Genomic DNA, 23,969 nt, shown 5'->3' with positions numbered 1-23,969 from the left:
ATCGGATGTTGTGCAAAGTAGTCTCTCCGATTATTGCGAGACTGATCTGGGAACATAAATCCGATTTGTTATTTTTGGGACTCGAATTACAGGCTTTCCATTCTGTGGAAACAGCTATGAAATTCTTGGAATATATCTTGCCTGTGGTGAAGAAACAGGAGCCCAGTGTGGAGGGTTTACCAGCTGTCCATAGTGAGAATGCACAAATCTTAACTCACTTAGCTTCGCTGACTGCTGTATTGAATGGAATATTGGTGAATTTGCCTAATGCAGCCCCTCCGATGAATCTATCTTCCTTAGGTGGAAGTTCCATAGTTTCGTCATAGTGTGAAAACCTTACCATTTGCTCATGGAACTGCTGCGGTTTTCATAATATTTCGAAATGGTTTCTAGATAGGTATATAAGTGCTTTACCTTCGATCTTGTTGTTACAAGAAACCATGTGTGTTCATGATTTATATGTGGACGGGTTTACGGTTGTGCAACAAGGTGCTGCATGCTCGGTGTCTGGCCGGCCTGTAGGTGGAATTGCCATCCTACTTAATAATGATCTTAGATTTGTAATAAATCACACGTTTGTGACCCAACTCTTTCTCCTGCTGGATGTTACTTTTAACGTGGGTGTGCCAAGAAGGTTGTTGTTGATATCATTATATTGGAATCCTCAATCTCTCCCTCTTGTGAATGCTATTAATATGCTGAATGATTCGTTCTTAGAATTCTTCCAGACACAGCCAACGATTGAGTTATTGATCGGTGGCGATTTTAATTCTTATTTAGATGCATCATCTAAGATCTCCATTCCCTTGGAATCTTCGCAACATTTTAAAACATTGTTTCAGAATGGCCTAAGTTGGTGTAACTTTTTGTCTAGTTGGCATTTGTGTATCATTAACTTCAATCGATCTAAATCATCTTGCACTTGGCACAGGGGTAATGCCTCTTCGACCATTGACTATATAGTGAGTTCCAAAGAGCTTTCTGGTTTACTTTCTTTGGTTAAACCATCTTTCCTGCCCTATGGAGATCATGCCATCTTAGAATGCACGTTGTCAGGGCCAACTGAGTTATTTGATAGGGCCCACTTGTTAGCTTTAGCCCAGGTGGATAGATCATTTATTTCGATCCGTTGGAACAAGTCCATTTGTCGGCGCTTGACTTTTTTAGTCAATCGTGATTGGTGGCCCGACATGTATGTTTGTGACATGTCGCTTGGCACAATCCTCGAATGGAACATGCAGATGATCCAGTCTCATCTTAAGGATCTTGCTGATGAAGCTTTGGATCATACCCAGAAGTTACATCCTTTTAATGCATTGTCAAATAAACTCTCGAAATTGAAATCTGAAAAGAACACTGCATTACGTGCGCTAAAAAAAGAATTTGAGATCAAGCAATGGAGATTGGCTTTGAGCGCAAAAAAGAAGGTGCTCAGAATATATAAATCTAAGATAAAGGCTACTCGGTGCGCTTTTCACTTATCTAATAATCAAAACATGGTTCAGCTTTTATGTAATCACAACATTCGTGATATTTAGAAAATGCTTAGAACACCAGACAATCCAAATGTAGCCCATATGGAACCTGCAATTGATGGTAATACATGGTTTTCATTCTTTGAACATAAATATCGTCTTCCGACGAGTTTCTGTGAAGAAGATATGTCATATCTATTGAAATATATACCCGAGCACTGTCCGTGGGTGCTCAATGATGTCATAGCAGCAATTGAGAAGCTGAAACCGTCGAAGTGTGCTGGCCCTGACGGTTTACCGCCATGTGTTATAAAAGATGACCCCATTTTTTGGGCTAATGTCTTTTTGAGGATATTTAGATCTATCTTTTCAACCAAATCTCTTCCGTGTTCTTGGGTCAAGTCTATGATTATTCCTTTACATAAAAAAGGACCCTGCACCGATCCCAATTCCTTTAGGTCAATTGCCCTTATTGATGTCGCTGCCAAGCTTTTTGCCCTTCTTTTACTCAATGAAGTTGAGAAACACATCAAAACAGAAAAAACTCTAAATAAAGTACAGACGGGTTTTAGAAAAAATATGGGGACTCAGCTGAATGCTTCCGTCCTTGCTCACCTACTTGCGGAAGCTCATAATTCTGCACATCGTCCGATTTTTATTGCATCACTCGACCTATCTTCAGCATTTGATTCTGTAATTCGTAATAGGTTGTGGAAAAAAATGATAAATCTTAATTTTCCACCAAGTTTGGTGGCGCTTATTGCTCTTCTGCACCAAAACACTTCCATTAGAGTACGTATTTCAAGTAAAGGTATTCTAACAGATTCTATTCCAACGGCAATTGGCGTTAAACAGGGATGCAATCTCGCAGCAGTGCTTTTTAATTTATACCTCCATGATATTGAAGGTATTTGGGATTCTTCTAAATCTTACTCTGTGAAGTTGGGGAAGATTCATCTCTCGTGGTTGGCTTATGCCGATGATATATTACTATTTGATAGTACGCAATCTGGGCTGCAAAATAAATTAGAGACATTTTTGTTGTACTGTAGAAAAAATAACCTTACTATAAATCCCTCAAAATCAAATATTCTGATACTTTCTTCGAAAAAAAAGATTCGGAAGTTTCGGTGGCACTTAGAGTCCTCTATCATTCAAATTGCAGTCCAGATAACCTATTTGGGATATAATCTGGCAAACAATTCATCTGCACTTTTTTGGCAACGTGCGATTGCAGAAAAAGTGATACCTTTACAGAATCAAATGAGAATTATTTGTCGTAAACTTTGTAAATTTTCTCTAAGTCCACTATTTGAATTTTATTCAAAAAAAGTTGAATCTATCATTCTTTATGGTTTGGACATGAATTTAAACGATCTAGCAAGCTTTTTGAATAAACTGCAAGCCAAGCTATGGAAAACAACATTATGTCTTCCTTCTTCTCTTCCGAATGCAATACTTCGTCATGAGCTAGGCTTAAACTCACTGGCAGCACGATATAATTGGCGTCTTCTGAAAACTTATTTAAAAATGAGTTTTCCAGAGGAAAATTCGCTGTATGAGGACTTTTGTCTTATGCTAAGAGCATCGCAGCCGAGATCTATTGCTGATTTTAAGCAGCGTATATTGTCTGTCCTTGAAAGTATTAATATCTCTGCTGAAGATCTTCAAAGCAGATTCCATATTGCACATAAGCGTGTTTTTTTGAATGACTGGGCAGAGACTTGTACTCAAATATCGAGCTACTCTTCTTTTTCTGAATATGCACGTTTTAGGCACGCTCAGGTACCTCGGCAGCAATATCTCATTCTTATTCCGAATGCTGAAACTCGTTCAGATTACATGCGCTTTCGACTGGACTTACTGCACACGAAAGCAAGAACGAAACATTGGGGCACCAGAGATAGAGAAGAGGTTGATATTAGTTGTAGATTTTGTAAAAAATTTGAATGCACAGAGACTTTGAAACACCTTTTTTTGTTCTGTACAGTTTTTGAAATGGCGAGAGTAAAAAACATTTCATTATTCAGTACTATTAATACCCACATGGGAAGAGAATTAATCTGGACCCGTTGTATGTGGGGCTCTAGTAATTCCATAATTTTGGCAACGGTGCGATTAGTGAAAATAATTGAGTCCGCACTTTCTTTTCTGCGTTGATGGTAAATGTATGGTTGGGACAATTTGAGGCCGTTGTTGAGTCCCTGTGTTTTTGCGCTTTATGTTTTTATGTTTGATGTGTTTATATGATGTGATGGGTTTTGTGGCCTTTGTTTAAGTAAAGAATATGTTTGTGGCCAAGGAACAGTAAGGGAATATAAATGTTTGTTTTATGTAAATGTTAGTTTTTAAATAACATGTATTAATGTGAAATGTAATTGGTTGTAATTGTTGTAAATTAATTTTGTAAAGATGCGTTTGCATCAAAAACAAAATAAATATATATAAAAAAAAAAAGATAAAGTTGCCATTAACTTGATTCATTTAACCACAGATCAAGTACACCCCATCTTACATGGAGTACTGGCAAGGGTTAATCCTTAGCCCTTTTTATCTGTACCTCCCTAGAGCATTGTTTTGCTCTTTTAACAGTTAGACTTGGCTGGTGGCAGTGGTATCTACCCTAACTTTTCTACCGCGATTATATTATATAAACGTGGTATTGTTTTAGGCTATTATATTAGCCTCAAACTTAAACCCGCTTGCCCAAATACTTTTTCTTTTGCCTCCGGTCGGGTTTATTCCTTCCTGTGTCTTACTTTGCGCGGCAAACCAGGTTTGCCTTCTTTGTTCACTGTCTTTTGGCGGGCTTCTGCCAAGAAGCCCTGCTATAGGCGCCTGGGTGTCTAGGTGGGCTGAATCTGAGGGAGGGGTGTAGTCACCCCCTGCACAGGGTATCCTAGGAAACCCAAGACGCACTTTGCCATGATTGGCTGAGGTGGTTGTCCAGGCCGGACAACCCCCCTGCGACGTGATTGACAGCCAGGCTGTGTAAATGGGGGATTTTCGCATAACAGTCAGAGTCGCCACTGGAACTACAAGGAACCGAAGAGAAGTGGAGAAGAAGTCGACTGCTGCAACGATCCCGTCCCGGTGAAGCCCTGCTGCAGTCCTGAGCTATCGACCCTTCGACGACCAGAGAAGATCCAGTCCGGAGTCGTCTTCCCTTGAGCTTGGTGGGGATAACCAGCTCATCTTCTAAAGCCAGAGGATCCCCTTCGTGGTCGAAATCGCTGCACCCTGCTGTAGTGGTCCGGATAGCCACCTGAAGAGCCTCTCCTGTTTTTAAGGAGCGCACCTTTTATTCACCATCGCTGCTGCCGGCTTTATCCCTGTGTGGTGCAGACCCCTCCAGACGTCGTCCTTCGGATTGAAGCTCCAGGAACCGTGGGTCTGCACGAAACTACCAGGAACAACTGCCCTGGCACCAGCTTCTTCCTTGAATAAGGTACCGTGTTCTGCTTGAGGAATTTGGGTGAATCCCTTGTTCTTCGCCTCCAAGTCTTGCCCTTGTCTTCCCTCATTATAACTTTTGCTTCCTCTGTTGACAATATCTAAGTACTCCTGGCTACGTTGAATCGTGAACTATCTGACTGTGTGATCCTCGACAACAGGAACCCGGTTCCACTTGACACTGGCTTCGGCCTATTGACTTTTGAATTTCTGTCTAAGAGTGTTCCCTGATACTGTCTGCCTTGACAAAAGTATTGCCTATGATTTTTGCCCCTAACTCTCTCTGGGTATCTCAGGTGCTAAGTGTGTTTTTGCCCCGGTAGCATTTCTTGCCGCGGATACGCATTTCTTTAGTAAGACCGAACTGTCATTACTGTCAAAAAGTGATCACATGTGTATTCCCGGTAACGTCTTTTGTTTCATAACACCGGTCCATTCAAACACAGGGTACTTACCTTGAAGTATACCGTACAAAGTGAATTGGTTAGTTGTAGTGTATTTTACATGTGGTTTTTTAATTAATAGAAGTGTCGTGTTTATAACAAATGGTTTAGAAATAAATGAACTTATATTTTTTTACCTGAAACCTTGAGTCAGTGTTTGCTTGAGTCACAGTAATTGTGGTCCCTTTGTGTAAACTCTGCTACTGCTCATATACGCTTGAGATAAGCCTGGCTGCTCCGTTACTGCTACCGCTTTAACATAGTAGTACAGGCTTGTACCAAAGGTAAAACTTGTATTTCCACCTGTAGTCTTAATTGTGTGTAGTGATCCCTAAGGGCACTGCCCAGGATTCTGCCTAACATGCTGGAGGGCGGAGTCAGGGCAGCGCATGCTCCCAAGGCCACAGCCCCGTGCGCCTCTAAATTTAAAGGGGTAGAAGGTTTTTTCGCTTGAAAAAGGTTCTGTCTACCGTCCCTAGGAAGGGACGCCCATGCAGTGTGGAGGAAAGGGGACTTAGTACGTTAGTCACTATGGTGAGTAACTTATAATTTATGCATCAGATCTACCTCTCTAGCTATGCAGATGCTGCTGCTCACATTGTGTGCATCACTCCCCACCATAAACAAAACGAGCACCACACACACATAATATGTGCACCCCCTTGTGTGGACCATAGAGGCCACTTTACACAATATTTTTGTGCATCGTCCTCATACCTCTGCACAGACAGTGCATTGCATCTGATCCACCCCAGCTGCACGCACTTTGTGTGCACAATGCCTACCACCCTGAAATCATGTTTATTTGACATCATGTGGGTATTATGTGTAGGGCTCATCACTGCTGGGAAGACGCTTTAAAGCCCCAAAAATGTCACCAGGAAATGAATGAGGGGGGCAGAAGATGAGAATAGTTTGGGTCCTAATGTTACGCTTCAGGCCAGATTCTTACCATTTCTAAGCGCTGTGCTATCAGGTTTGATTACAGTCCAGCCTAATTTTACTTAACGCTTCCCTGCTGCTTCTTCACTTCACTTGGGAAAATAAAACTCCTACTTTCCCTCGCTTCGGATTGTGGGGGGGATAAATTGCATTATATATCCCCCCTGCTTAAAATTGTGGGGGGGGGATTGGTCCCCCTGCACCAACCCATTTCCTACACCCATGTGAGCACATAACCTTGCAGCACCTCCATTTGTCCCAGGACAACCTGGAGATCATCCTAAGGGCAAGAAGCGCTTCCACAAGGAATCAATACAGAAGCAAATGGACCAGATTCTGCCTCTGGGCCAAGAAAAAGGGTGTAGACCGTTTGGGGTGCCGCCTCGATCATGTGCTGTCCTTCTCTGCACATCTGGCACAGTCGGGAGTGCAGGTTGACGCATGCCGTACATTCCTAGCGGCCATGGGTGCATACAAAAATTCTGGCGATAACGTTTTTCCCACCTCCAACCAAACACCTGGAAGGACTGACCAGGTTGTACCCATCTGTCAAACGTCTGCACCCGGTTTGGGATCTCAACGTGGTTCTGGGCACCCTGGCGCATAAACCATACTCCTACGTCCCGTCCTCTTTTCTCCATAGTGTATGGGCGTCTCTCGCTAGGGACGGGAGACGGAACCTTTTTCACCCGAAAAATCATCTTCCTCTTTAAATTTAGATGCGCTCAGGGGCACGGCCCTGGGAGCATGCGCTCCCCTGACTCTGCCCACTGGCGCCACTCGGCCCTCTTTTCTGCGTCGACAGGAACGGACCGCTTCCACCAGCGCTCCTGGGTTAGGCCTCCGGCCTATCAAGTCCACACACTCTTCCCCGGAGAAGTACTTTTGTCTTCTTTTTTCTTGTCTTTAAACAGAGGTCTGTTGCCACGCTCCGGCGCATGTGTACGTCAGCGGGCTTCAGTAGGTGTCCAGCCATGCGAGGGGCTCTTCCCTAGGTCTGACCCCCATGCTCTCTGCCTCCACTGCCATGTCCCCGACCACGGCTGGGAGGGCTGCACTGCATGCGACACACTTGACACCAAACGCTATGAAGAACAGACTAGCTAGATGGAGGGAGCTTTTCAGAAAAGGGGCCCCTCCAGTGGACTTGAAGGAATTTGTAAACCAGGCACAAGGTAGGGGCACTGATTTCATCCGCACCCCACAAAGGTGACCCCTTTCCCAGGAAGCGCACGAGCAGGAGGGACCTATCGGCCACCAGGTAAGAGGTCGCAAGATCCTACTGGTGACTATGCTGAGGGACCGAAACGTTCTATTACTGGGTCTCAACCCAAGGGGCTATGCCCTAATACCGGACAGATGTCTGAGGGGGCGCCTATACGGAGCACTACCCGCACCATAGCCGAGGGTACTCCGTCTACCAGGCCCCATCCTGAGGTGAAGGGTAGGCCCCAACTTCCACCGCCAAGAGTCCTGGAGGAGGCCAGGCCCAGCGCTGCAAGCGTCACGCCGCAGGCACGTGGCACGCAGTCTGACAAAATGGCCACTGGGCCAGACAAAATGGTGGCTTGTCCGACACCATCCCCCTTTGGGGACCAGGTAGGGGAACGAGTTTCCAGGTGGGGACTGGTCATCGCCTGGCACATGGCCCATGGCATATCCTTCAAAGTCACAGGACTTATACACCCAGCATACAGCTGGACAGAGTGTGCCCATGTTCCTGCAACCTCAGGGGCCCTCGCCCATACCTGCTCCACCAAGCGCTCCGCCGGCCTGTGAAGACAGGTTTTTTTTAAATATTGCTGACTCTCATGAGGTCTCTGCCGATAGGAATCATCCTCAGGGATGTTATTAGGGACATGCTCCGTCCAGTTTTGCCGCTAGCACTTACCAACCTCCCCGCCCTTGGTACCAGCGCTTCTAGGTCCGCCACAGCCCCAGCTGCCTTTGCCAATCCCAATGACACCGGCTCCCGTGCCTCCTCACAGAAGCTCCGTTTCCACTGCAACAGCAGCCTCCGGCGCCTGTCAGTACCCCGTAGCCACCTGCCCCCACCACACTCTGCACAGCCTACCAACCGGCGCCTCGATGGCAAGTATAGGCAACTGGAGGACGACCCCCTCTTGCTGTGGGAGCACCCCCAGCCACACTCCTCAGTGATTGCTGCGGCTTCACTCTATTCCAAGCCATAAATCGTCATCGGCTACATCAGCCTCAGCACTCCTGGGTAAGGAGGAGAAGATCTTGGAAGCATATGGAAAGAAAATCTATTCCAACGATTCTCTCCATCTGCGCCAGTCCAATGCTGACGCCATGTTGGCTGCAGTCAATCAAAGGCTCAGGCGAGAGATCACCCATTTCCTTCCTGAGCTCCCTGTGCAGAGCCAGGCGCACTTAAAGGCTGCGCTGGCAGAAGCCAAAATAGTAGCACAGGACATAACGGAGTCCACGGTGGCTCACATTGACACCTCAGACCATGCCCTATGTATTGCTACCGACATGAGAAGAGCAGCCTGGCTACGGATGACGAAGTTCAATGCTGATGTCCAGGAGCGTATACTAGACCTTCCTTTTGAGGGTTGGCGACCTGTTCCATTCCAATACGGATAAGGAAGTTGATAAAAAGAACAGTTCACTGACTGCCAAATCCTTATCTATCCTCACTAAGTCCACCGCCAAGGCATACAGCCAAGTGCACAAGCGCTCGGACAAGAGTCAGTCCTTCGGAAGCTTCAGCGGTTTCCAGGAGAGACAGTCCAGACAACCGGACAAATCCCAGAGCCAACACAGACAAAAACACAAGGCAGCTCACACTGGCTTTTTTCAGTCCCCCTCCTCAGCCACAGCCGCAGGGGGCAAAAAGGCATGACACAACCATCCGGATCCACGAGTCTCCGTGGGGGGAAGGCTTGCCAGTCACGCTCAATGCTGGCGGACAAGGTTCACGGACCCTGGGATACTCTCAGTAGTATCCACAAGCTTCCAGCTCCTGATCCCTCCTTCTCCTCTCTCCTCCGCTCCCACAGATTGGTACAGCAACTCTGTTGGTGGAAATTTGCTCACTCTTAGAGAGCCAGGCAGTGGAGGAGGTCCCAGCCTCCCAGCGGGGTCTGGGCTTCTATTCACGGATTTTCGCCATACACAAGAACAACCAGGCTGGCCTGAGAGTTGTGTTGGACCTTTCTACCTTGAACCTTTCCCTTCCTCTTCAAAAGTTCAAGATGGTTACCCCAGCACTTATAGCAGAGACATTGTGTGTGGTAGACTGGATATGCTCCCTGGATCTGAATGTTGCCTATCTACACGCCCCGATCTGGCAACCCCATCAGTCCTTTCTGAGGTTCAGGATCATGGGCTTCCATTTCCAATACAAGGTTCTGGACTTTGGCCTCATTCGGCCCCAATGGTCTTTACAAGAGCGATGAACGCCGTTGCAGCCCTGCTCAGGGCCACCACGTTTACACATACCTAGACTACTGGCTCGTCAGGGCAAGGTCTCAGGAGACAGTCCAGCACACCGCCTCTGCCCTTATGAACATACTGCACCAGCTGGGATTTTCCATCAATCTCAAGAAGTCACAGTTGGAGCCCAAGCACAATCTAACCTTCCTGGGCCTTATCTGGAATACGTGCTCTGAGAGGATTTTCCCATCGGAGGACAAGATCGCAGCCATCACGAGCGCCACTGGCCATTTTCTCAGCAGACCAGTGACCTCGGCATGATGGTACCAACACCTCCTGGGCATCATGGCGGCTTGTCTCCTAGCAGTGCCACATACCAGGCTCAAAATGAGACGATTGCAATTACACTTCACAGCCTCCTGGAGTCAGGACAAGGGTTCCCAGGCGGAGCTGGTCAGCATCCCACCTCATGTCCACCAGGAACTTATCTGGTGGATCACAGACAACAACCTACGGATAGGCAGGCCCTTCCGTCAGCCAGCACCTCCGGTCACCATCACCACGGACTCATCCTTAGAAGGCTGGGGAGCTACCTTGGGCAGCCACAATGTCCACAGAGATTGGTCCCATCAGGAGCAGTCAGCCCACATCAACTGGCTCGTGTTGTTGGCCATCTGACTCGCTCTCAAAGCCTTCCACCTGATGATCAGCGGCAGGGCTATCCTCATTCAGACGAACAGCTCCACTAGAATGTACTACATCAACAAGCAGTGTGGCACCAGGTCTCCTCCCCTCTGCACTCTGGCAGTGATCATTTGGGAATGGGCCCTGCTAAACAACATGCATCTGGCAGCAATACACCTCCCGGGGGAGTCAATCCTAGAGGCGGACAGGCTGAGCGGGTTGGGTGCAGACAACTATGAATGGCAGTTGGACAAACAGGTCCTTTAGGGGATCTTGGACAGTTGGGGTCAGCCTCAGGTGGATCTCTCTGCCACCTGGTCCAACAGGAGGTGCCCCCAGTTCACGTCCTGGCAGGGACAGGGGCTCGTTGGGCGACAGAATGCAGATTCAGTGGAACCACATGAACATGGATGCCTTCGCTCCCACTCCCCTGGTCCACAGAGTAATCTGCAAGATCATGGCGTCCAGACTCCTACGTATCATCCTGATAGCTCTGGGTGGCCAGCAAGGCCATGGTTCTCAGAACTACTCAGCCTTGCGGATCAGGTCCTGGTGCACCTTCCGCTGGGCCCAGCACACCTACTCTCTCAGCAGAGAGGCACAGTCATCCACCCCGCCCTACAGAAGTTGGCCCTCGAAGCGTGGTTCCTGAACAGGTCACACTGAGGCATCTGCGTCTGTCACAGGCCAACTTGGACATTATACAGGGGGCTAGGAGCGATGCTACCATCTGATTGGTGACTATTAAAACTGCTTAAGACTGTACTCCTAGTGGGCCTTACCTGAGCATACAGGATCAGTGAAATTAAAGCCCTGGTGACATTGGAGCCATATACTTCTGAGAAGGGGTGATGAGTATTATTAATATACACTTTTAGCCCTTGTTGCAAGGGTCCTTAATCACTCCAAGATGGCCGCCCCTTTGGCACCAGGCTATTGCGCATGCGTGACAGGCTTTGCCATGGCGTCCTTGGTTACCAACACGGCTGTGTGGAAACCAACCGATACTGACGGTCTCCTGCCTCACGGTTCGTGACAATTCTACATACACGTAAGTGCGATTTGCCTGTAGATGTCGTAGACAAGGACACTGTAACTTTCTATGAAGGAGCTGTTTATAAACCACAAGTTCTGCGATCATGTGTGGAGAGTGTTAGCATCTTGATTATGTTTTCACAGTAACGTTTGTTACCTTAGCGAAGGAGCGGGGCTCTCCGGCACCCTGGTCCCGCTTGTGTGTCAGAGGGCTTTGTAACAGTGAATTACTAGTAGAATTAGGGTGTATCGACAACACACAACAGCTTTACAGCTTTGAGGGAAGGCGACCTTCCATTAGTATGTTAATTAACTCAGCGTTAGTACCATTAGACACTGGGTGAGTGCTTTTGGCTTTTCTAGACTGAGCTATGTGACATTGGCTAAGCACACAAATAATGCTGTTGCGATCAAGATAGTAATAGAGTTCATTTCCTTACACTGCCTATCCCTACATTTCTCTACACTGCAACGAGCAGAGGTTAGTTCCTTGTAGGAGCACCCCATGGCTAATTATGATACTACATATTTTTAGGTAGACAGATGAAAATAAGAGAAAAGAATTGTGAGAGTGAAGGATGGCTCAAAGCCCTGAAGATGAATATTGTGCGATATCCGAAACACGTCGACTAATATATATATATATATATATATGAGCTTGTGGAATCTGCTTAGATCACATGCTGTGCATAGGCCGACATCTAGTGGAAGCTGCGGAGTATTACAGTTTGTTTTTCGAAACTCGAAAATGGGCGTCGACACAGGGCGTGCCAGTAATACTATCCCTAGTGTGACGTCCACTGTACCCAAGATCCCTCACGCGTCTAGGATCCTCAGATTGTTTTTTTCCGCCATACTGGTCGGAAGCATTTTGCGGAGTCCCCTGGCCTTAGCCATACTTTTGCTAGAATTTAAAATAATAATCTATTGACATCCTTTCCCACCCCAACGTCGAACTTCGACACTCGACGCCGGCTGGAGAAGAAATCGACCGTCGGCTGCTGCACGACGGATTTGGGCCTCGGAAGGCCGCTGGCCTCGGCCCGGGCCTGGTAGGCCGCTGGCCTCGGCCCTGCAAGTAGGGAGAGTGGGGGGTGGTACATACTCTACACTCTCGGTATATAGGTACACCTTATACATTTCCTACACTTAACTGCCCGCTGCCTCAAGGTGCGTATGGAGGGTACCCCTTTTCAATTATGCCCCAAGTGCAATCGCAAATACCCTTGGGTCGACAGGCACGCCACATGCAATCTCTGCTTGCCGAGGGACCACCCCGAAGCGAACTGCAGAGCATGTAGTAGGTTTAAACCTAAGACACTTAAGGACCGTTCGACGAAGCGTTGGGCCCACCACGCCAGGCAGGCGGCCATGGCAGCGGAGGGCGCCTTCAGCGATGGCAGCGACGCCGTACTTTCGGACGGTGAGGGCATTACGGCGTCGAAAGACAGCCGAGCGCAGGTCCCAGACCTCGGAAGGTCGTCCGGCAGGGCGGCTATGGGGAAGACCCCCGGCGACACAAGCGCTTCACATACTACACACACTAAACACACTAAGTCCAACCGAGACTCGACGACGTCGAGTTCTCGGAAAGAGGCACAGACAGAACGGTCCAATTCGGTGTCCTCTGGGCGCTCTCGATCAAGATCGCCGCATGACTCCAGGCAATCATCCACTCTTGCCAAGAGTACCTCGCTCTCTAGGCTAACAGAAGTTCGATCGTTGGAAGACGAAGACGACTTCCACCCCCAGGCCGCGCTCCAGGAGTCGGAGCCCGCAATTAAACCCAGCGAGGCCCCACGCTCGAAGGACAGGGACACCTCTCCCGTTCCTCGACGCCAGGCATCGAAAAACTCCGGAGCCACTAAGGGACAGGGAAAACATTTTTCTACGCACGGGGAGGGGGGAAAACAGCAGAAGAAACTACCTGTACATTCTTCCACACCTGTGAAACACTCCACCCCGCCTAAACAGACAGACAAGCCCAGGTCTGCTGATAGGTCCACAACCAGCAAAGCTACTCAAGATAAATCCCATAGACTTGCTGAGAGAGTCATTCCCAGTTCCAAAAAATGGTCCAGTGAAGACATAGATAGGGTCATGTCAAGAATGTCTTCTTTGGCTGATTTTTATGATAAAAATCCAGAACATTTCCTCTTGTATGATCCACAAGGGCCCACACCCTCAGGCTCTACTGATCCTATCCCCCCGAGTAAGAAGGCCCGGTTTGAAACTCCAATGAGGTCCGAACCCTTCGAGGTACTACCTTATGCAAGACCATACTCACGCTATCAAGGAGAGGCTTCCTTTTGTGAAGACCAAGAATTTGGGTTGATAGAAGAGCAAACCGGGACGGGCTACTATGGGGATGATGAGGACCAGGAGGAAGAAGAGGATGACCCGGAAACATACAGAGTTCATTCCCCGGTAGAGAACGAAGCCTCGGTTACCGACTCCCCGGTCGATAACCAACCCCTCCTAAATGAGGTTCTCGCTCGCGCAGCAGAACATTTCCACATTGACACCCACGGTGTACAGGAGGAAAGGTACTTCGCAGAAGAGTTAGTGGGAGAGAGGAGGCCTGTTGCCCAGACCATCCCTATCCTTAAATCCATTCAGCGGAGAATAGATCCGTCCCTGGTGAACCCAAACCTCACCAGAGCAGTCTATCCCAGGGTTGAAAAACTTTTCAGGGCAGCACAGTCTGACCCTCTCTATAGAAGAGGATATCTGAAGCCAGACTCCCTAGTTGTCACCAACACTCGTAAGAGGGCTGGGACACCCTTGTCTTCGTCAGAAGCTCCTCCCGACAAGGAGAGCAAAAAACTATACGGTTTCGGCAGGAAGGTAGCCTCAACGTCCGCCTATCAAGCAAGGATTGCTAACTCCACCACCCTGTTGGCCAGCTACAACTGCCATCAGTGGGAAGAAGTCGCGGCTCTCATAGCCTCTGCTTCTGAACCGTTAAAAAGCCAATTAGCTCGGCTTTCCGCAGAGGGTAGAGCCATGTCTGGTTGCATTTTGAAAGCAACCTTCGACGCCGCGGACAACGCAGGCAGATTGATAGCAGAAGGTACTGTTATCAAGAGACATGCGTGGTTACGGCAGTCTGGTTTTAAGGCAGAAACTCAGGCATCATTGTTAGACAAACCGGTGGAAGCCGATCTGTTGTTTGGTAAGGCGGTCGAAGACGCACTAAAAAATGCCAAGGACGAATACGAGACATTCAAATCCCTTGGCCAGTTAACCAATAAACCCCCTAACCAGAGAGGGAATAGTGATTTTCGTCGCCCCCGCGGCCAAAATTCCCAGAGAGGATCTAACTATTGCCAGGGGCAGGGTACAAAGTGGAACAACAACCAACAGGCTACCCAGGGTTACGGCAGAGGTAATAGGAGAGGTCGTGGTAAAGGCAGAGGCAGCCCCAGCAAGGGAGGCGGCACGCCTCCACCAAAGCAGTGACGCTCAGTTCAGGGTCCCTTCTCACGCAACCCCAGTAGGGGGACGCATTTCAAACTTCACACAGGCTTGGGAAGGGATCACATCAGACAGATGGGTGCTGTCAACAGTATCCACGGGATATTGTATAGAGCTACTGCAGCGTCCCCGGAACCATCCTCCACGACACTCCTTAGAACATCAGAAGATTCTCCTCGAGGAGATCGCCATTCTTCTACAAAAGGACGCGATAGAACTCATCCCGGGACACCAGGTAAACAAGGGTATTTATTCAACTTACTTCCTTGTGCCAAAGAAAGACTTGACAATGCGCCCAGTATTGGACTTACGGCCTGCCAACAAGTATGTCAAGCCCCAAAAATTTTGTATGACCACGCTACAAGAGGTAATCCCCCTCCTAAAGAAGGGGGATTACATGGCAACCTTGGATATGAAAGATGCTTATTTTCATATTTCCATGTTCCCAGCACACAGAAAGTACTTGCGCTTCAAGGTGGACAGTCGCCACTAGCAAATCAAGGTACTGCCCTTCGGGATAGCTTCAGCACCAAGGGTATTCACCAAGGTACTGGCGGTGGCGGCTGCACACCTACGCAGGGAGGCAATCCCAGTGTACCCTTATCTGGACGACTGGCTCATAACGGGGGAAACCCCAGGAATTTGCAGGACAAACATTCAAAGGACTATCGACCTCCTCCACGAGTTAGGCTTCTCAATCAACAAGAAGAAGTCAAGCCTGGTGCCAAGCACCTCAAAACAATTCATAGGAGCAATCCTGGATACCCAGGAGGGGTTGACCTTTCCTTCAGAAGAAAGAATTCGGAACATACTACTGCAAATTCCGCATTATCAGTCCGGTCAACATATAACGGTACGCAAAGCAATGCGTTTACTGGGCATGATGGCGTCATGCATTTACCTGGTCCCCCAGGTTGGCGAAACAGTGGTCTCAGGCAAGTGGTCAGTGGGACGATCTAGTGGTCGTTTCGCCAACACTGGTACAAAGCCTTCACAGTTTCATTTCGAGCTGAGGACCCCGCCTACAGAGGTACGCCGGACATACTGCGATTTGGGACCCACTGTGGCCCTCCACAGTCAGCGGGAATCCGAGAGTTGTCGGCCTGAAGCACTCTCAGGCTTAGTCCTAAGTGCAATCACGCACTCACTATCCTTCAACCACGTGAGGATAGTTTCCAGCTTACCACTGCCACTGGAGCAGCAGAATCAACGGACAGCACCACCATTAGTGCTTTTCCTGACGAAGGCCAGCATATAGACCGGCATCAATCAAGCCATGTTTTGGCCGAAACACACCTGTGTCGATCCCCGTGACACAACTGTATCTTCCCCCTCGTGTATGTTGTGTAAATATTTGTTGTGTACACCTTGTGTGAACTAACCCTGGGGCCATTTTCAAGCCTCGGGCATACTTTCCCTGCTTGATAGTTCTTTCTCTATCACATCTATACAGGGAATGTACTTTCATGTGGAGTTGTAACCTCAACACATCAGAGGTTGGCACTTACCCGTGTCACCACCATTCACAATCACTTTTGTCCGTTTGATGCCAAAAAACTTTCGTGCTTATCGAAAGTCCTGTAAAATAAATTGTCGAATGAACTAAAAAAAAGGACTGTGTCAATGTAAAATAAACATACATGCACAGCACAACTGGCTTTCTTGTAGGATCTTCTTCATCCTGATTATTTCTCCTTTTGTCCTTTCCTTCAGAAGAAAGAATTCGGAATATACTACTGCAAATTCCGCATTATCAGTCCGGTCAACAAATGACGGTACGCAAAGCAATGCGTTTACTGGGCATGATGGCGTCATGCATTTACCTGGTCCCCCACGCGCGCCTGCGCATGCGTCCCATGCAGGAATGGTTGGCGAAACAGTGGTCTCAGGCAAGTGGTCAGTGGGACGATCTAGTGGTCGTTTCGCCAACACTGGTACAAAGCCTTCACTGGTGGACAAGAGAAAATCTCGCACAGGGGAAACCCTTTTACGATCCCGAAGTACAGGCAGTAGTCACTCAGATGCATGTCTGACGGGGTGGGGAGCTCACCATCTCCACCTCACGGCTCAGGGTCTCTGGTCTCACTCAGTGGCCAAGAACCACATCAACCTGCTAGAGCTTCTGGCAGTATTCAGAGCGCTTCAGGCGTTCGAGCCCCACCTTCTAAACCTGTCAGTGCAAATCCGGACGGACAGCACTACAGCCATGTTCTACCTAAACAAGCAAGGAGGGACTCGCTCGCCAAATCTGTCCAAGCTTGCCCAGAAAATCTGGATATGGGCACTCAGAAGGAACATCTTCCTTTCATCACAACATGTTCCAGGGGAGCTCAATTCCCTAGCGGATGCTCTGAGCAGAGACTCCCTCCCAGAGGAACACGAATGGGTTCTTCACAGAGAGGTCGTAGAAGATCTCTTCTCTCAGTGGGTTTTCCCCACTATAGACTTATTTGCCACAAGCGAAAACAGACAATGCCCAGGATTTGCATCCAGGTTCCCCCAACCAGACTCCCAGGGGAACGCCCTGTGGATGAACTGGTCAGGGATGTTTGCGTACGCTTTTCCACCAACTCCTCTCATCAGGAAAGTGGTGAACAAGATGAACAGGGAGTCGATGACGCTCGTCCTAGTTGCTCCCATGTAGGCAAGACAACCGTGGTTCCCACACCTACGCAGGATGGCGGTGTGCGAGCCCATCAAACTTCCAGCCTGGTACAACCTACTGTCCCAGCACCAAGGTCAAACAGTGCACCAGCAACCCAACTCAATGAACCTGGCAGCATGGCTCCTGAGGTCATAGAGTTTGGACACCTCAATTTACCACAGAGGTGTATGGACATCCTAAAGGAATCTAGGAAACCAAACACAAGGCACTGTTACTTTGACAAGTGGAAGAGGTTCGTTATCTGGTGCCAGAGTAGACAAATCAACCCAGTTGATTGCACTCCTTCCACTATTGTTACATACATGCTCCACCTGCTAGATGCAGGATTGGTTTTTAACTCACTGAAAGTACACCTGGCAGCCCTCTCGGCTTACACCACTTCCCATAGCAAGGTTTCGTGGTGGAAAGTACCAGTAGTTAAAGCCTTCATGGAAGGAGTAAAGAGACTTCACCCTCCTATTTCAAACCCACCACCAGGGTGGGACCTTAATGTGGTGCTAGCCAAGCTCATGGGCCCCCCTTTCGAAACCATGCATAAAAGCAGTCTCAAACACCTGACTTATAAAACGGCCTTCTTAGTAGCTATTACTTCTATAAGAAGGGTCAGTGAAATTCAGTCTCTGTCAGTGCAGGATCCCTTCTTTACTATCCATAAAGACAAACTGGTTTTACGCACACACCCTAGGTTCTCGCCTAAATTTATATCAAAATTCCATGGAAACCAGTCCATCGAGCTTCCGGCTTTCTTCCAGAACCCGCAAAGCTCGGCTGAGGTGAAACTACACACCCTAGATGTGCGTAGGGCGATCCTCTACTATGTAAATAAAACCAGACCGCTAAGGAAAACAGATCAACTGTTTGTCTCCGTAGCTTCAGGCAGAGATGGGGATAGCGTCTCTAAAGGTGCCATCTCAAAGTGGATTATTAACTGTATCCAGCTGTGTTACTCACTCTCTGAAAAGACTCTGCCTTTTACGCCAAGGGCCCACTCTACTAGAGGCATTGGGGCCACTCTGGCTTTCATTGCAAATGTACCCCTTGACACCATTTGCAAAGCAGCTACTTGGAGCTCTATTCACACTTTTACTCAGCATTACTGCATTGACACCCATTCCAAGGCAGATACACAAGTGGGACAAGCGGTTCTAAGACACTTATTTGCTCATGACCCTTCTCACATCCCAACTCCTTCTTCTGGTACTGCTCGCTAATCTATGCACAGCATGTGATCTAAGCAGATTCCACAAGCCTCAGAAGGGATACATTACTCACTGTAATCGTATTTCTGATGCTTGTATCTGCTTAGATTCACATGCGACCCACCCTTCCTCCCCTCCGAGAGAAGGCGCATGATTGCTTGTAGTCTTACCTTTCTGTCTATCTGCTTGGATTATCTGTACTCACACTACTCCTCATGCTACCTCATGTCAGGAAAAAAAAATACAATCTGAGGATCCTAGACGCGTGAGGGATCTTGGGTACAGTGGACGTCACACTAGGGATAGTATTACTGGCACGCCCTGTGTCGACGCCCATTTTCGATTTTCGAAAAACAAACTGTAATACTCCGCAGCTTCCACTAGATGTTGGCCTATGCACAGCATGTGAATCTAAGCAGATACAAGCATCAGAAATACGATTACGGTGAGTAATGTATCCCATATATATAATATATATATATATATATATATATAGCCCTTTGTGTTGACTGTATAAAAATTGTTTTGTATGAACTATTTAAGTGAAAATACTGAACACTTATGTTTGATTTTGTTTTGTTTTTGATTGGTTTAAGAAACCTGTGTAACTTTGTTTCTTGAAATTTTAATAGCCCTACAGCTGTGCCAAACTGTAATTATTATATTGGATAAATCTTGTAATTAAAAATTGTGTATTCTACATGAAATTCTGCTCTAAATTATTTTGGAGTAGTGTATAGAAGGACTAAGTACGACAAGAGTGCATCTGGGTTACCTGTGGGCAACTACAGGCTTTTTTGTCTTACTTCACCCTGCTGCATAAACCATTTGAGCCCATGGCATCTGTAGATATCATATTGGTCACTATTAAGACTGCGCTCCTGGTGGGCCTTACCTCGGCTCGCAGGATCTGTGAAATTCAGGCCCTGGTGACATCGGACCCATATACTGCTTTCCAGCAGGACAAGGTGGTGCTCCGGACACACCCCTCATTTCTCCCAAAGGTGGTGGTGTCGTTTCACCTCAAAAAAGAAATTGTCCTTCCGACTTTCTTTCCAAATCTGAAAGATGAGGCAGAAAAGTTGTTATATTGTCTCAAAGTCAGGAGAGCGCTGAGATTCTACCTGGACAGGACAAGGGGATTCCGCAAGTCAGATGCCTTGTTTGTCAAAAGCCTCGATAGCTAGTTGGATGGTTACATTCATCCAGGAGGCCTACGAAGGGCATCAGGTGAAGTTACCAGCCAACATGCACACTCATGTGGTCAGAGCCAAGGCAACAGCAGTGGCCTTCCAAAGACACATGCCATGGCAAACAGTCAGCAGGGCAGGCACTTAGACTAACCCCTAAGCCTTCTGCAAGCATTATTGCTTAGACGCCTGTGCTAGATCAGATGCGAGCTTCAGCCAAGCAGTCCCGAAAACCTTGTTTTCTTAGGGGTTGCAACATCTCTCCTCCCCAGGGCTTCAATCATTAGTAATTGCCCATACACTATGGCGGAAAGGGGATGAGACGTTGGAGTAATTACGGTGAGTAACTTATAATTTATTGACCTTAGTGACTAAGGTACTTCTCTAGTCAATAGTCCCCTTTCCTCCATACATCCACCATCCTCCCCCTTAAAAAGTTGTGTTATTAGGCATATGTAATATAGCCGACACGTCAAAGGGGACTGAGCTGTGGCGCTGATGGGCGTAGTCAAGAGAGCACATGATCCCGGGTCCGCGCCACCATGCGCAATTAAATTTAAAAGGCAAAGATGTTTTTTCTGGTGAAAAAGGTTCCGTTTCAATCCATAGCGAGGGACACCCATACAGTATTGAGGAAAGGGGACTATAGACTAGGAGTATGTTAGTCACTACGGTGAGTAACTTGTAATTTTTATTATACTGAATGTATACTTTAAAAAACAAAGGTATCACATTTTTTGGCCTTGTCTTGGTTCAGTGTCCACCCACGCAACCACAACAAAATGAGATTCATTTACATCTTTCTCTTGACATGTCCATGGTTATGACTTTCCCATATGCAGAGGCTTTAGTGAGCCTAAACATATGGTGTTCATTTTCATCAGAGCTGCTTTGGCAATATACAATGATGTGATAGAGGTAGGCGAGGCATACTTATTGAGTTAAAGTGACTCCAAGCAACACAGTTTAAATCTGTGCATGTGCTATATACAGACACAAAAAAGGGTGGTGCAGGATAAACACGTATTGTTAAAGAAGGGGATGCAGCAGTGTTCGTATTGTTTCTACAAGTAAGTATGTTTTTATGTATTTCTTACTGTTTGATAACATTACTACCTTTAGTGATGACTACATTTTGGTTTCTGGTTCTTTTATTGTCCACCGCTAATCAGAACATCTTGGTACCGCTGCCCACTTGTGTGATGTATTTTAGAATTTTTATTTCATTGATCGTTAAACATAGCCGTAGTCTGTGAAAGGACAACCTCAGTGTAAATTGTATTTTACAAGTTGAAATAGAAGCTTCTGTTTTTCTGATTGTAAATAGGACTGTTGTTTTTCTTTACTGTAGATTGAGCCTGATATACTTCCCACGCAAGCATGGCTTGCAATGGTGCTCGACACACTGCTCAGTATTGTGGACTGTCACTACCGGCCCAAAGGCAGAGTCTTCCCATGGTTCCAGCATGTAAGTCCAGAATTATGACAAAAATGTAAAGTCTGATTCCTTAAATGTTGTAAAACCCATTAAATACCTACAAGGCCAATGTGTGGGCTTGTAAAATAGAGTAAAATCCAGGCAATTAATGATCATGAAAATTAATTGACCTTTTTTTCAGTAAGCTGGGTAAAGGCAGTACTTGGAAGCTTGATTTGTTATAATCCAGCATACACCTCTGCTGAGTTGGTAGGAAATGGCAATTCTCATTGCAATTCATTTAGCCACTGTACATTGTCCTGCTACAATGTAATAATTTGACTTTTCTAAAGTTGTATTTATAGGTCTTCACTTTTTTAGCTTTCCTTGTAAGCCTGCTTTCACTAACTCCCCACATACCCTCCCCACAGTAGACCCCTTATTCTAATCAATCTCTTATGGGGAAAACACATCTTGGCAAAGAAAGGGAGTGAACTGCTTTTTCTTGCTTTATAATGTAGATGTGTCTCCGTTTATGTGTGTATATGTATATGTATATGTGTGTGTGTGTGTGTGTGTATGTATGTATGTATGTATATATATATATATATATATTTCTGAGGCTTGTGGAATCTGCTTAGATCACATGCTGTGCATAGGTCCACATCTAGTGGAAGCTGCGGAGTATTACAGTTTGTTTTTCGAAACTCGAAAATGGGCGTCGACACAGGGTGTGCCAGTATTACTATCCCTAGTGTGACGTCCACTGTACCCAAGATCCCTCACGCGTCTAGGATCCTCAGATTGTTTTTTTCCGCCATACTGGTCGGAAGCATCTTGCGGAGTCCCCTGGCCTTAGCCATACTTTTGCTAAAATTTTAAGTTATTAATCTATTGACATCCTTCCCCACCCCAACGTCGAACTTTGACACTCGACGCCGGCTGGAGAAGAAATCGACCGTCGGCTGCTGCACAACGGATTTGGGCCTCGGAAGGCCGCTGGCCTCGGCCCGGGCCTGGTAGGCCGCTGGCCTCGGCCCTGCAAGTAGGGAGAGTGGGGGGTGGTACATACTCTACACTCTTGGTATATAGGTACACCTTATACATTTCCTACACTTAACTGCCCGCTGCCTCAAGGTGCGTATGGAGGGTACCCCTTTTCAATTCTGCCCCAAGTGCAACCGCAAATACCCTTGGGTCGACAGGCACGCCACGTGCAATCTCTGCTTGCCGAGGGACCACCCCGAAGCGAACTGCAGAGCGTGTAGTAGGTTTAAACCTAAGACACTTAAGGACCGTTCGACGAAGCGTTGGGCCCACCACGCCAGGCAGGCGGCCATGGCAGCGGAGGGCGCCTTCAGCGATGGCAGTGACGCCATCCTTTCGGACGGCGAGGGCATTATGGCGTTGAAAGACAGCCGAGCGCAGGTCCCCGACCTCGGAAGGTTGTCCGGCAGGGCGGCTATGGGGAAGAACCCCGGTGACGCAAGCGCTTCACATACTACACACACTAAACACACTAAGTCCAACAGAGACTCGACGACGTTGAGTTCTCGGAAAGAGGCACAGACAGAACGGTCCAATTCGGTGTCCTCTGGGCGCTCTCGATCAAGATCGCCGCATAACTCCAGGCAATCATCCACTCTTGCCAAGAGTGCCTCGCTCCCTAGGCTAACAGAAGTTCGATCGTCGGAAGACGAAGACGACTTCCACCCCCAGGCCGCGCTCCAGGAGGCAGAGCCCGCAATTAAAGCCAGCGAGGCCCCACGCTCGAAGGACAGGGACACCTCTCCCGATCCTCGACGCCAGGCGTCGAAAAACTCCGGAGCCACTAAGGGACAGGGAAAACATTTTTCTACGCACAGGGAGGGGGGAAAACAGCAGAAGAAACTACCTGTACATTCTTCCACACCTGTGAAACACTCCACCCCCCCTAAACAGACAGACAAGCCCAGGTCTGCTGATAGGTCCACAACCAGCAAAGCTACTCATGATAAATCCTATAGACTTGCTGAGAGAGTCATTCCCAGTTCCAAAAAATGGTCCAGTGAAGACATAGATAGGGTCATGTCAAGAATGTCTTCTTTGGCTGATTTTTATGATAAAAATCCAGAACATTTCCTCTCGTATGATCCTCAAGGGGCCACTCCCTCAGGCTCTACTGATCCTATCCCCCCCAGTAAGAAGGCCCGGTTTGAAACCCTGATGAGGTCTGATCCCTTCGAGGTACAACCTTACGCAACACCATACTCACGGTATCAAGGAGAGGCTTCCTTTTGTGGAGACCAAGAATTTGGTATGATAGAAGAGCAAACCGGGACGGGCTATTATGGGGATGATGAGGAACAGGAAGAAGAAGAGGATGACCCGGAAACATACAGAGTAGATTCCCCGGTAGAGAACGAAGCCCCGGTTACCGACTCCCCGGTCGATAACCAGCCCCTCCTCAATGAGGTTCTCGCTCGCGCAGCGGAACCTTTCCACATTGACACCCACGGTGTACAGGAGGAAAGGGACTTCGCAGAAGAGTTAGTGGGAGAAAGGAGGCTGGTTGCCCAGACCATCCCTATCCTTAAATCCATTCAGC

At 47.6% G+C, this 23,969-nt stretch overlaps 1 protein-coding gene across 2 annotated transcripts in view; it reads left to right on the top strand.

The window, feature by feature from the left end:
- The window catches only part of FOCAD (focadhesin), a 2,926,805-nt gene that overhangs the window by 1,792,828 nt on the left and 1,110,008 nt on the right, over positions 1 to 23,969 (top strand). For both annotated transcript variants that reach the window (XR_011282193.1, XM_069630760.1), the window contains exon 26: positions 21,317 to 21,433. Coding sequence is in view for 1 of the 2 variants with exons in the window: in XM_069630760.1 (XP_069486861.1) it covers positions 21,317 to 21,433 (117 nt within the window). In the remaining variant the exon portion in view is untranslated. The remainder of the gene's footprint in view (positions 1 to 21,316; positions 21,434 to 23,969) is intronic.

The sequence above is a fragment of the Ambystoma mexicanum genome, chromosome 6q (genome assembly GCF_040938575.1).
Source record: "Ambystoma mexicanum isolate Mex_15411 chromosome 6q, UKY_AmexF1_1, whole genome shotgun sequence".
Taxonomy (NCBI): Eukaryota; Metazoa; Chordata; class Amphibia; order Caudata; family Ambystomatidae; genus Ambystoma; species Ambystoma mexicanum.
The sequence above is the reverse complement of the archived record's forward strand: the minus strand, read 5'-3'. Positions and strand labels throughout refer to the sequence as shown.